Below are 12,802 nucleotides of genomic sequence, written 5' to 3'. Positions count from 1 at the left end.
TTTACATATATATGGTGCCCTAATAATTAATTATGAAGCATTTTTTGGGTGGACGACGGTGTTTTTGTACCCATATATGAAATAATGCAATTGATACGAAATTTTTGGACATTATTTGTGCATTAAATAAAGATCACAGGATTACTATTTTTTTTGTAAGTAATGACCTTTATTGCAGCATGGATGTATGCATAGAAGTATGTGTTGTCAGCTACATCACTGTCGGTTTTCATACAAAACCGACAATGATAGGGTTACATCACTATCGGTTTCATTACAAAACCAATAGTGATGGACACCATCAATATCAGTTTTGTTTTAAAACTGGCAGTGATATGTCTGCCCCCAATAAAAAGGAACCAGGAACGTACTGTACGGTTGAGATGGCGACTAGAGGGGGTGAATAGTCGTTTCTAAATTTAATCGCGTCGGCTAAGCGAAACAAATACAGAATTTAAAACAATCGGTCTAGCCAAGACTACACCCCTCTATCTAAGTATACAAGCACCTTATAAAGATCCTAATTAGGCAACAAAGGTGTCGGGCTAGCTAGAGCTCACCTATCCAATTCTAGGAGCAAGGTCACACAAACCTATGCCACTAGTACTTTAAGCAACGAGGGAGCTCCTACACATGCTAGTAAGCAAAAGCACAACGCTACCTAAGCTCACTAGCAATGCTCAATAACAAGGCTACACAAACTAAATTATAGAGTGCAAATTACTTAGCTACACAAACTAAGCAATGTGACCAACAAGGTTACACAAACCAAATTAGCCACGCAAGGGACCTACTTCTATGCTTCACAAGCAAGAAGGTAACTAGTGAGCTACACAAGCTAACTAAATACAAGAGCAACTACACAAGCACAATGTATATGAAAGTAACTACAAACTTGTGTAAGGGGATTACAAACCAATAGGAAGAACAATGTTGACATGGTGATTTTCTCCCAAGGTTCATGTGCTTGCCAACACATTACGTCCCCGTTGTGTCGACCGCTCACTTGGTGGTTCGGCGGCAAATTGGCATCACCCGCCAAGCCCGCACGTTGAGCACTGTAAGAACCTACCCTAAAAGTGAGGGTAGCTCAATGACACGCTCAACTAGAGTTGCTCTTCGTGGCTCCCACGGGGCAAGCACAATGCCCCTCACAAAGCTCTTCTTCAGAGCATCGCACAAGCTTCTTGCGGGCTTCGACGAAGACCACCACCAAGCCATCTAGCATGTGGCAACCTCCAAGAGTAACAAGCACCACTGGCTTGCAAGATGACCACCTATTGCCACTCTATGCAACCTCATGATGCAATCACACTAGAATCGCTCACTCACTCGATCGGATGAATACTATCAAGCTCAAGTCGGTTAGAGGGCTCCCAAGCACTACCACATAAGCCACCAAGGCTCTAGTGTGCTCAGCTATTGGCCAAAGGTAGACCACCACTTCTATTTATAGCCCCATGGGAAAAATAGCCGTTACCCCTTCACTGAACATTTTTCAGGACGACCGGACACGCAGGTCGTGTGCACCGGACGCATCCGGTGGTGACTGGACACGTCTAGTCGCCTACATCTGATCATTGCCTGATCCCCATGTGGCCCATTCAAACTAGCCATTGCCACCAATGGCTCTCTCTAACATGTCGGATCAGACACGTCTGGTGTGTCGATCGGACACAGGAGAATGCTAGTGCAACTTATCAAAGGGCGATGAATTATATTTTCCATAAGTTGATCGGCAATATTGTTGAAATCTATATTGATGATGTGGTGGTGAAATCCAAAGGGTACAAAGAACATCTAGCAGATCTGCGAGAGACTTTTGCAGTGCATAAGAAAACATGGTTTAAAGATGGATCCTAATAAGTGTGCCTTTGGAGTGTCAGCTGGACAATTTTTGGGTTTTATGGTCCACGAGAGAGGAATTTAGAGATTTTGCTGTTAGTATGGGAATTAAATTATTAAATTCTTCTCCTTATTATGCTCAAACTAATGGCCAGACAGAGGCATCTAATCACATTTTGATTAAGTTAATTAAGAAGAAAATTAAAGAGCAACCAAGAAAGTGGTACCTGACACTTAATGAAGCATTGTGGGCATATAGGATGGCTTGCCTTAGATCGATTAAATCATCACCTTATGAGTTAGTATATGGGCATAATGCTATTCTTCCTTGGGAGATTTAGACTGGATCAAGACGTGTTATATTACAAAATGATTTGACAGTCGAAGTCTATAAAAGCCTTATGATGAATGATTTGGAGGACTTAAGTTGTCATCGGCTGGGCGCTCTTGAAAATATTGAGGCCAATAAATTAAGGGTTGTAAAGCATTATAATAAAAAAGTCAAGAACAAATAGTTTTGCGAAGGAGAGTTAGTTTGGAAAGTAAGATTACCGATTTGGTCTAAAGACAGCAGGTTTGGCAAATGGTTGCCTAATTGGGAAGGTCCTTATCGGATTAAACGGTGTGCACCTGGCAATGCTTATATTTTGGAAATGCTAGAAGGGGAAGAGGAGTTTGATAGGACAATCAATGGAAAATTCCTAAAGAAGTATTATCCTAGTGTTTGGATTAATACTTGATAGCCGATTTGTTTAGTCATTGGCTCTAATAGCTGGTACCAGAAGGGTATGGCCTTTAGTTCAAAAATCAGCCCTAAGGGGAAAACCGATATGATATGTATCGCCTATAGAGCAAAAACAAACACAAAAACAATCAGACTTATATTTTAGCAGATTCAGAAACACATTCATAAAGAGAAGCAGGAATTTTATTCATTGATAGTTTGTTCCTAGTACAAACTAATCAAAAACTTTATTAATCACATCCTAGGCGGATGTAATGTCCACGATGGCCACAGCCACATCATCGAAGTCCTCGATCAACTCCTCATGCATGTTGGGGTCGTCGGCCATCGGGAAGCCTGGTTCCATGGTGCGGAGATCATGTCCAGTCTGGACTTGTGCTGTGGCCAGGACTACTGCTGCACCACGGTAGACATCATGGAGGGCAATCTCCTAGACGCGCACCAAGACATCGTGCATGCGGTTGTTGAGTAAGGGGCCGCGGGCGTTGACAGCCACCGTAGCTGCGTTCGCCGCTAGTTGGAGGTTCTCCAACTGCACCATCAGGGCTGGCAATCACAGAAATAAAGAAACTATGAAGACAAAGGTAGAAAAAATAAGAATAGAGGTTTTCTTGGAATCCATCTTACCCGCCACCAAGGTATCGGACTCAACCAACCATGCTCGGGCGGCATTGGTTTCTTCCTCGGCAGTGAGGAGGGCGGCTTGAGAGGGCTCGAGGCAGATCTCAAGCTAACCATTCTCCCTAGTTGCCTCGGAGTAACGGTCTTTGGCCACCCTCCATTCTTGGAGGAAGCACCAAGCGTCGTCGCCATTGTAGGAGTCGGAGGAGTCCGACGACGAGTCTGGTGCAAGGACGTTAGCAAACTCAGCATTGGAGGACTCGTCGGCCCTTGGAGGAGGAGGAGGAAGCCTATTGTTCAAGACAAACCTGTAGACACATCAGAAGGTGATTTGTTGATACGAGCAGGAGTCGTTTGGTCCTACCTCATGCGGCAGAGCCGCTGGCTCATTGGCATCTCCTCCTCCGGGAGGTCTTCCGCTACATGCTTGCCGCAGTTATCTTCACCGGCCATGGGTGTTGGTTTAGATCTTGAGGGGAGCAGAAGAGGAAACTACTATATGGTCTATGAAGGTGGAAGGTGACAAAAAATGAGAGCAGTTGCAAATGTAAATGTGTTTGAGGTCGAAGCCCTTGGCTAGTATTTATAGCCACGAAGGCGAGACAGTAGATATCTTGGGACATGTGAAAGTAACCCCAATTAATTGAAGGGGAAGCGCTGCTTTGCTAATATCGAGGGGAACATGGCATTGATGACTAAGAAGGAATTCGAAGGGTATTGTGATAAGAGCCATTTTTAGATTCGGTTAAGTCAAAAATGAAGTCAGAAATAAAAAATCGGCTAATTTAAATCGGCTCTTCTAGCCGAACCAAAAATATAGTTATCATTAGGTTTATGTGCTACAGTTACTAGAATGTAAATTACAATTTAAGAACATCATGGATTGCTTGTAGTGCTTTTAGCCAAATAGCATCAACTTCTGTAATTTGTTGTTTATCTTTTTTGGCTGATACGAGAATGCTCTAAAGACTGCTGCGAATGGCTTTGCCTTCTTTGACCTTGATCAGCATTTTTTGCTTCTTCTGTTTGATAGCATTAGGGATTTGAGTCAAGTTGGACTCATAACGTTTGATGATAGCCTTCACACTTTCTAGTTCTTTTTCAATTTTGGAAGAAGAATTCTTCAGATTGTCGATCAGCTGTGCCAATTCTTTGGCTTCCTGCTTGTTAGAGTTCTTCTTAGCCATCAAAGCTTCATGGTCCGTCAAGTTTCTTTGAGCCTTTTTCACCTTGGGAGCTTGATCTTCGATGTTGAACAAAGGTATCAAGGCTTCAACAAGATTTGTGGGCATATCCTTCTTAATGGTTAAGAAGATTCTTCTCATTGAATCTGCATCCTGGACCAAATTGGCTATGTTCCTCTCGAGCATTGGCAGCATGTCTTTTAGCCAATTTTTGGTCTCGTCTGATAATATTTCTTGAAAAGAGATGGCTGATGAGCTAATCTCACTTTCATATATGTATTCTTCAAAGTTAAAGGAGTAGCTTAGAGCTAGAGAATTAAGTGCCTACATGTGAACAAAAGGAACCTTATTAGGAATGGCAAATAAGTTGATAATGAGATGAATGGTGAGGAGGATACAACATCTTTTTTGGAAGAAGCTCTGGCTGAGGAGAAGGAACAACCGATGATGTGCCAACATCTTTTTCAATATTTGGTTGAATTGGCTCTGGATTTTCGATGCTAGTGTCTGTAGGCATCAAGAAGTTTTTTCGGTATATATTTGTTATAGAAGGACAAGAATGAGCATATGAATTTCTTACCATCGATTGTTTGCTAAGTTGGAGAATCAATAGTTTGGGTATCAGTATCAATAGGGTCATCTTCAACTGTTGGATTGTTAGACCTTTGCTCTTGTGCAGATGTTTTCTTAGGTAGTATCTGATAAAGGAGAATGATCAGAGAAGTGTGAGGATTACATAAGATTAAAAGGGTTGAGGAGATACCTTGGTAGCATCAGGATGTGAAGTAGAGAGGTTCTTATCTTCTGCTGTTTTGGGTCTGTCAGAAGCATTGGTTATTTTAGTTGTAATTGGCTCCTTGGGAGGATTAGCCGATGAGGGGTTGATAGAAGCCGATTCAAATGCCTGAGATAACAATTTGGCACCCAAAATAGATTGAGATGCAATAGTCGATGACTACAAGAAAGGGATTGAATTAGAAGTTGGATATCATCTTAAGAGGAAAGATAAGTTAAGTTACCTGAGCAATTGATGATTTTGTTCTGCGAAGTCTCTTCCCAATGGTGGTTTTTTGAGTTACACCTTGGGTTGCCTTGCATTTTGAAGACTGATATGTGAGTATTGTTGGGGCAGTTGGGGTTTTCATAAAGTTTTTTAGAGTGGGTGCAGTTGATCCCATTCTTGAGGCTGAACATGGTGGATAATATTCTATGGGATGCCCTTTCCTGTCCAAGCTTGGCGGATCAAATTCGGTATCCTACAAAAGATTTGTTAGTTGAATTGATAGGAGAACTTGTTAGATAATCCTTCTGAAAGAAAAATAGTAAATTACCTCACTATCAGAAGTAAATTCTTGATCCAGGGCTAAACAGTTGGGATGAATTGGACTGTAGAAGAGGTGAGAGTGTCATTCTTGCCACCAGGAGTCAAACAAATTTGAGAAGAATGTAGCTCTTGTCCATTCATGCAGTCAAAAAGAAGGAAGGTCTGATCCTAGTTGAAAAACTCTAGAAGCTTCCATCATCTCACTGATACCTTCTCTTGGCTTTAGAGTATTCCTAAAGAATAGCCAAGGAGGTAGTTGACCAAGGCTGAATTGACAGGCCACAAAAGAAGGATTATAGAATTCATAAGTTGGAAGGTTATCTGGGAGAAAAGAACCAGTAGCCATTTTGCTGCGGCCATGGCAAAATTCGGCTGGCAGTACATAGGGTTTGATAATACAACTAAAAATTACAACAGCTATTTCATCTGAGCAACCTGATTCAAACCAAAATTTGACTGGTAGAACTAGTTCATTGTCTTCATCCTCATCATAAGACAACCAAGTCAAGATGTTTGCATCAAACCCTTTGAAGAATTTCTTAAAAAGGTGGCCTACATCAACAACAATTGTTATGGCTGAAGCAGCTTCACCATAATTCATACACTGTCGAGTTCTTCCTTCTTTTCCTTTGTAATCTTCAGCAAGGTTGGAAGAAGGGAAGCTCAGATTCCTGAGATTGGGCCTTGCAATTTTATAAATGTACAGATTCAGTCACAATTGTATTAACCACCAAGGGTCACTGATGGTATGCATTGGTTCATCTTTCAGCAATTGAACGGACACTTGGTGCATCAGGTGATAAGCAGGCCCCAGCATATATTTTTCGAGGGGGATTTCATTGCCGGCTGCTAGATGTTCTGCCATGTATCTATGATTATAAGTTGGTCCACAAGATGACCCACAAAATATGAATTTTTTCAGCCCCATATTCAGGAAAACTACATGCTCTCTTTCATCAACAATCGATCCATCTCCAATATGGTTCAGAATATAGCTTGTCCATCCTATGCAGTCTGATATTTTGACTAATTTCTTGGATCCAACACTTAAGAAATCATAGGGTTGCATTGATCATGTTATTCTAAAGCCAGTCAACATGTAAATATCGGCCAAACTGATGGTCATTGGACCTTGACCGAAAACAAAAGCATTCAAAGTGTTGGACCAAAACTAAGATGCAGAAATCAGAAGTGAGTCATTCCTCTCCATTCCAGATAGTGAGAGTGTCAGGCATTGATTCAAGTCATAAATTTTCCAATCTCCAGCCTTTTTCTCTAATACCCTACGTAACCAATCCCTCCATCCCTTAGGCATTTTAGGCCAGTTTTTAAAGGGAGTTTTGTTGTTCCAAGAAGATAAATCTACTATAGATTGTTTGAAGGTGATTCGGTTGATTCCTTGATTGATGAAATCGGATGGATCAGGGTCACCCATGGGTCCAAGATAATAGACATTAGGAACAACAGCTGATGGAATCATAATTTCATTCCTCATTTCCTAGAAGTCAATTGGGATGAATTTAAGAAAAAGAAAAATACGGAGTAGCGGCTAACACTTGAAAGGCAGAAGTTTGAAGGCATACCTCGGGAACGTGATCGCTGGTTGCCATTGTAGCCAAAATGAATCTGAATTTGAGGAAAGTTACTTGAACAGCACCTTGGTAGAGCAGAGGATTTGCTAGGGTTAAGGCTTTGGCGTTGGCGGCTTTGGCTGTTGAAGTTTGTTCGAGAAAGAAGGGGAAAGTAAGCAGACCAAGCAAATTGGAAATGATACTATTGGGGTATTATATAGACTTTGGTCCGAGAAGTCAGGAGCCATACGCTTATTTTTGGAATGAGCGGTTGTGACACGGGGAACAGATGAATAGGAATTTTGAAATAAAATTATTTTTATCCCCAAATTGGGGGGCATGTGTTTACACCAAATTTGGGAAGAAGAACGTGGGAACTCGAAGCTTCTAGGATTATGCCATCAAGGAATCGATTGGATGAGAATCGGTATCAGCTGATTTAGATGTAATGTTAGAATCGGCTATTTTATGGATGACGTCAGCAGACAGCGTCAATAGGTTATACTTGAGTAGCGCCAGGGAGATGTGTCGGACTCTGCTAATAAGAAAAATTGGGGTCCATGTTATTATTAAGTTAGGAAGTTTTCTTTTATTCCAAGAATTGTAATGAGTCGTATTTGAGTAGTATTGACGTTTAGGTTCCGGGTATAAATATTAGACCCTGGTTATTGTAAAGAGGGACGAACATTCAATCAATATAATCTTTTTGGCTTTCGCCATCATATTAGGAGTAGGAGTATTGTAGATCTCGATGAATTCTTCAACAAACAGGGCTACATCGACTGATCGACCTATAGCTTGCTTGTGAGTACCGTCACTACTTGTATTGTGCTTGTAAAGCTGCATCAGTTGATTGATCTTTTATGAGCCATAATATAAGTTAGTTATCGATCTGTATCGTAGTTTGTAAGGCTGAATCAGCTGACTGATCTCTTATGAATCATAATATAGATCAAAGATATCGATCTTGTGTTAAATAACTTGTTGTTTAATACAATGTCACCAGTTATCGAATTTGCTAAGATTAGTAAGATTTCCTTGTTGTTTTATGTTGATTCACTAGTTATCGATCTTGCTATAATTAATGTTTTATTAATTATAACAAAATTACCCGATTGAAATAGAGATAGATTGGCATCATATCATCTTAATCGGTCGTCTTTTGATCTGATCATGCTTCAAATCTTATAATTGAAGGCTTAATTCCACTAGATCGGCTATTTTATCTCCATTCCAGTCAAACATAGTATGTATCCAAAGACATATTTCAATCTTGAATAAACTCATTAGTCAATGAGGTCTAATCTAATGACACTACCATAGTTGCATCGATCCGGTCGAACCTCACTAGTAAGACTTTAGATTAGAAATTATCGATTAGTGGTCTTGTTCATGATCAAGATATGTACTCTGTTTGTTTGCTATGACTGCATCGGCTATTTTAGCCGATTTGCCTATACTCTCACGCATATAGCATGTTTTCATGAATCTATCAACATATAGATGGTTTTGTAGATTTTTTGGCTTTAGTTTGTTATCATTATCATAGCTGTATCGATTCGATCGAACCTCACTGTTGATGAGAATAGATTAGATTCAATCTGTTTGTAGATTCATTTATATTAGACAGTCGATTTGTTCGCATGTTATACTCTTTTCAGGGATACGCGGGATATCGACAATTTAGTCGATAACCTCATTGAATCGACTATTTAGCCATACATTTGGAACTGTTTGGTACAACACCGACATGTTTTATCTTATATTACTGATAAGATTTTCTCTCCTTGTCAATTGCAGATCAAATTGACTGGCATGTCGTTGAGTTTTCATAATCAACTGGTTCTGTGTTGAAGATCTCAGGTATCGTTCCACTCAAATCTTTCGGCTTACTGTGTGTTGATCACATTGCCATATTTTTCTGTCAACACATGGATAGCGAGCGGATGAATCCGACGCTGTACAAGGCAGCAACTAAAGGGAAGGTTGCGAGGCTGAAGTAGCTGGTGAATCCGAAGGACCCCAGCGTCCTCAGCTCCATGAGCCCCAGCTCAACACGGCGCTGCACCTCACCGCCATGCACGGCCACACCGAGTTCGCTGGTGAGGTCCTGGACATGTACGAGGAGCTGCTCGTCACCCGCAACAGCGATGGCGACACCCCGCTGCACCTGGTGGCCAAGGCGGGCAAGCTGGAAGTGGTGAAGCTGCTTATCAACCGTGCTCTTACCTAGCCACAAGACAAGGTGAACCCTCTGATCATGACCAACAAGGCCGGCAATACTGCCATGCACGAGGCAGTGCTGCACGGCTCGGGCGTCGTGGCGGTGATTCTGCTGGACGCCAACCCCAGCCACGGACACAACCTCAATGAGCAGATGGAGTCGCCGCTGCACATTGCCGCACGTGAGGGCCTCGTCCAAGTCATCAAAAGGATCATCGATTACCCTTGGGTCGAGCAGGAGTACTTGCCCTCTCATTCCCTCAGCGGCAGGCTCTGCACCAAGCCGTGCTCGACCGAAACCTCTGTAAGAGCTACTCCATTTCTGTTGTCCCGTATATATCACTACGGGAAACAAAGCCTTTGCCGAGTGTCAAAAATCAGGCACTCAGCAAAGACCTTCTTTGCCGAGTGCGGCACTCGGCAAAAAAGGGCACTCGGCAAAGGACTTTTTTGCCGAGTGCTAGGCTCTCGGCAAAATCTCGGCACTCGGCACAGGCTGCCCCACGTAATGGTGTTCAGCCACGTCCTTCTTTGCCGAGTGCCTGCTGTTAGGCACTCGGTAAAGATTTTTTTTAGAAAATACTTTGCCGAGTGCCCCTGACACGACGCTTGGCAAAGATTCAATATCTTTTTTTTAAATGTCTTTGCCGAGTGCCTAATAGCTTCGGCACTCGGCAAAGGGAGGAATTAAAAAATTACATTTTTTTTTAATTACCTTTGCCGAGTGCCCCTGTGAAGGCACTCAGCAAAGACCCCATTTGCCGAGTGCCATGCCCTGGCACTCGGCAAAGTTTTTTTTGTTTTTTGCCTCCAAATTTTTTGTGCAGCACTTCTAAAGTACCAGGAACTCCTAGTTAGAATTTGGGGATTTTTTGTGGCTTTTTGATATATTTAGTTACTTTATTTTGTTTACTTGAATTTTTTTGAAAAATATAAATTTGAACTGCACGTGGTACGAATAATGGAATTTAATGATTCAAAAATTGATAGTCATGTTAGTGAGTGTAGTGTGAGGCTGTATCTAGGAACGGACCCAAAATTTCAGACATCTTGTTCATGAAACATGACTGCGAACTTGCGTGCGAAGTGTTTTTAAATTCTATAAAAAGCAAACAAAGTCCGAAAATAATGAAACTTGTTGAGATATCGTGATATCGTATGTGTAGGCTATGATAAAAATTTTAGAAGATTTCGTGCACGTTGTCACATACGATGCCCACGCAGGCCCGCCCGCGCTCCGTGCGCCACCCTCCGTGCCCACACTGGCCCGCCCCCGCGCCGCATGCTGCCATCCTCACCCACGCCGGCCCGCCCTCGCGCTATGCGCTGCCATCCGCGCCCACGCCAGCCTACCCCCGCCCCAGCGCCGCGCGCCGCCCTCCCCTCCCCGTGCACCGCGCCTGTGGCCGCCCACACGCCCACCAGCCACCGGGCCACACGCCGGCGCTTGCCCTCGCCCCCGCGCCCGCGTGTGGCCGAGCGTGGCCAGGTCGCCCACGTCGGCCTACCAACGCCGAGGAGCCAGCCCTACCCCCGGCCGTGCCCCGTGGACCGCCCGCCCCGACGCTGCCCGTGCCCGACCCTGTTCCTGACTCCAACAACCCCGACCCTGACCCCGACGCCGCCCGCCCCTACCCCCGGCGCCCATCAGGTATGCCCTCTCTCTTGTTGTTGTCGTGGTAGTGATAGTTGTAGTAGTATTAGTTGTAGTAGTTGTGCTAGTGGTAGTAGTAGTAGTAGAAGTAGTGGTAGTAGTAGAAGTAGTGGTAGTAGTAGTAATAGAACTAGTGGTAGTAGTAGTAGCAATAGTGGTAGTAGTAGTAGCAATAGTGGAAGTAGTAGTAGAAGTAGTGGTACTACTTGGATATATTCTTCTGCATGGATTGATATCCAAACTACATGGCTTCTCTTGAGACATATGTGCTTGTTGGCCATCGTGCCGCTGTTTTTTGTAGGTTTTGGAAACCTCACCATGCAGGGGAGGTTCTGCCAAAATTTTTTTAAATGATAGTATTTTGTTCCATTTTTGTAGAGAAGAGCCCGTCGGAGCCAAGTCAGAGTTCCCGTTGCCGTGTCGGTCTGCCTGCACCGCGTCGCCTCGCCACTGCACCAACCCGCCATGGCCCCGCTAGCCTGACTTCGCCGCCACCCTAGGTATAACCCCTCTTTCCGTATCATGGTTGTAGATCACGTAACCCAGTTAGGCGTCTCCCGTTCGAAAGAGATACGGTTGGAGGTATGCAGATCTTTGCATATCTATGACCGTATCTATTTTGGATTGTCCATGTTTTTTGGATAGCCCGCGGATGCATAGATGGGTTAGTTTCCATGGTCTGCTCCGGTCCGAGAAAGAGTTTTGGCATCACCTCCCTATTGTTCTCTGGATACGCACTCTTCTTTGGCAGGACGTGTATCTAGAGAACAGCGGGGAGGTGCTGCCAAAATTCTATCTCGGATAGGAGTAGAGCATGGAAACTAATCTCATCTACGCATCCGCGGGTGGGATTAGGACCTATCCTCACCTATTAGACAGTAGGAACACCATGTAGATGCAATTGATAGTTACATTACTCACTGATACATATGTTAGAGGATGGATGACCATCAGTGGATGTACACGGGCCGGAGAAGTCAGAGTGATTACACCACGAAATGGATGAACAAGACCAATGCTTTCTTGAACAGTGCATTTGGCAAGGCTGCTAAAGGACATTGCCTAGTTTTGTGTCCCTGCAGCAAATGTGGAAATAGGAGAAGGGTAAACAAAGGTGGAAATGGGTAAACATCTTGTGAAGAATGGATTTACGTCGGACTACACCCAGTGGGTCCACCATGGTGAAGCCCATCGTATGAGAGAGGAGGTGGTGAGACCATGGGTGGAGGCTTTTGATGCTGATGCGGGGGTAGCAGACATGTTAGATGACTTTCACCAAGGACAGTTCGATGAGGGACATGAGAAGGAGGAGATGGAGGCGATTGCACATGCATTCTATGACATGATGGACTCGGCACAGAAACCCCTTCATGATCGGTCAATGGTGTCTCAACTGGATGCCATTGGACGCTTAGTGGGGTTGAAGTCTGAGTTAAACTTGAGTCGAGAAGGCTTTGATAAGATGTTGGCCATGATTGGCACCCTACTTCTGAAGGGCCACATTCTGCCAAAGAGCATGTACGAGTCACAGAAACTCCTTCGTGCATTTAAGATGCCGTATGAGCAGATACATGCTTGTCCAAAGGGGTGCGTCCTATTTAGGAAAGAACATGAGCATGCAAAGTTCTGTCCAAA

General features: G+C 43.5%; 1 protein-coding gene across 1 annotated transcript; it reads left to right on the top strand.

Moving 5' to 3' along the window:
• The first annotated feature begins 10,725 nt into the window (after positions 1–10,725).
• On the top strand, positions 10,726–11,196 carry LOC136488542 (pistil-specific extensin-like protein). The gene has a single exon (XM_066485445.1). The coding sequence runs from the start codon at positions 10,726–10,728 to the stop codon at positions 11,194–11,196; it is 471 nt and encodes a 156-aa protein (XP_066341542.1).
• The last annotated feature ends 1,606 nt before the right edge of the window (positions 11,197–12,802 follow it).

Source organism: Miscanthus floridulus, chromosome 10 (assembly GCF_019320115.1).
Source record: "Miscanthus floridulus cultivar M001 chromosome 10, ASM1932011v1, whole genome shotgun sequence".
NCBI classification, from domain to species: domain Eukaryota; kingdom Viridiplantae; phylum Streptophyta; class Magnoliopsida; order Poales; family Poaceae; genus Miscanthus; species Miscanthus floridulus.
The sequence above is the reverse complement of the archived record's forward strand: the minus strand, read 5'-3'. Positions and strand labels throughout refer to the sequence as shown.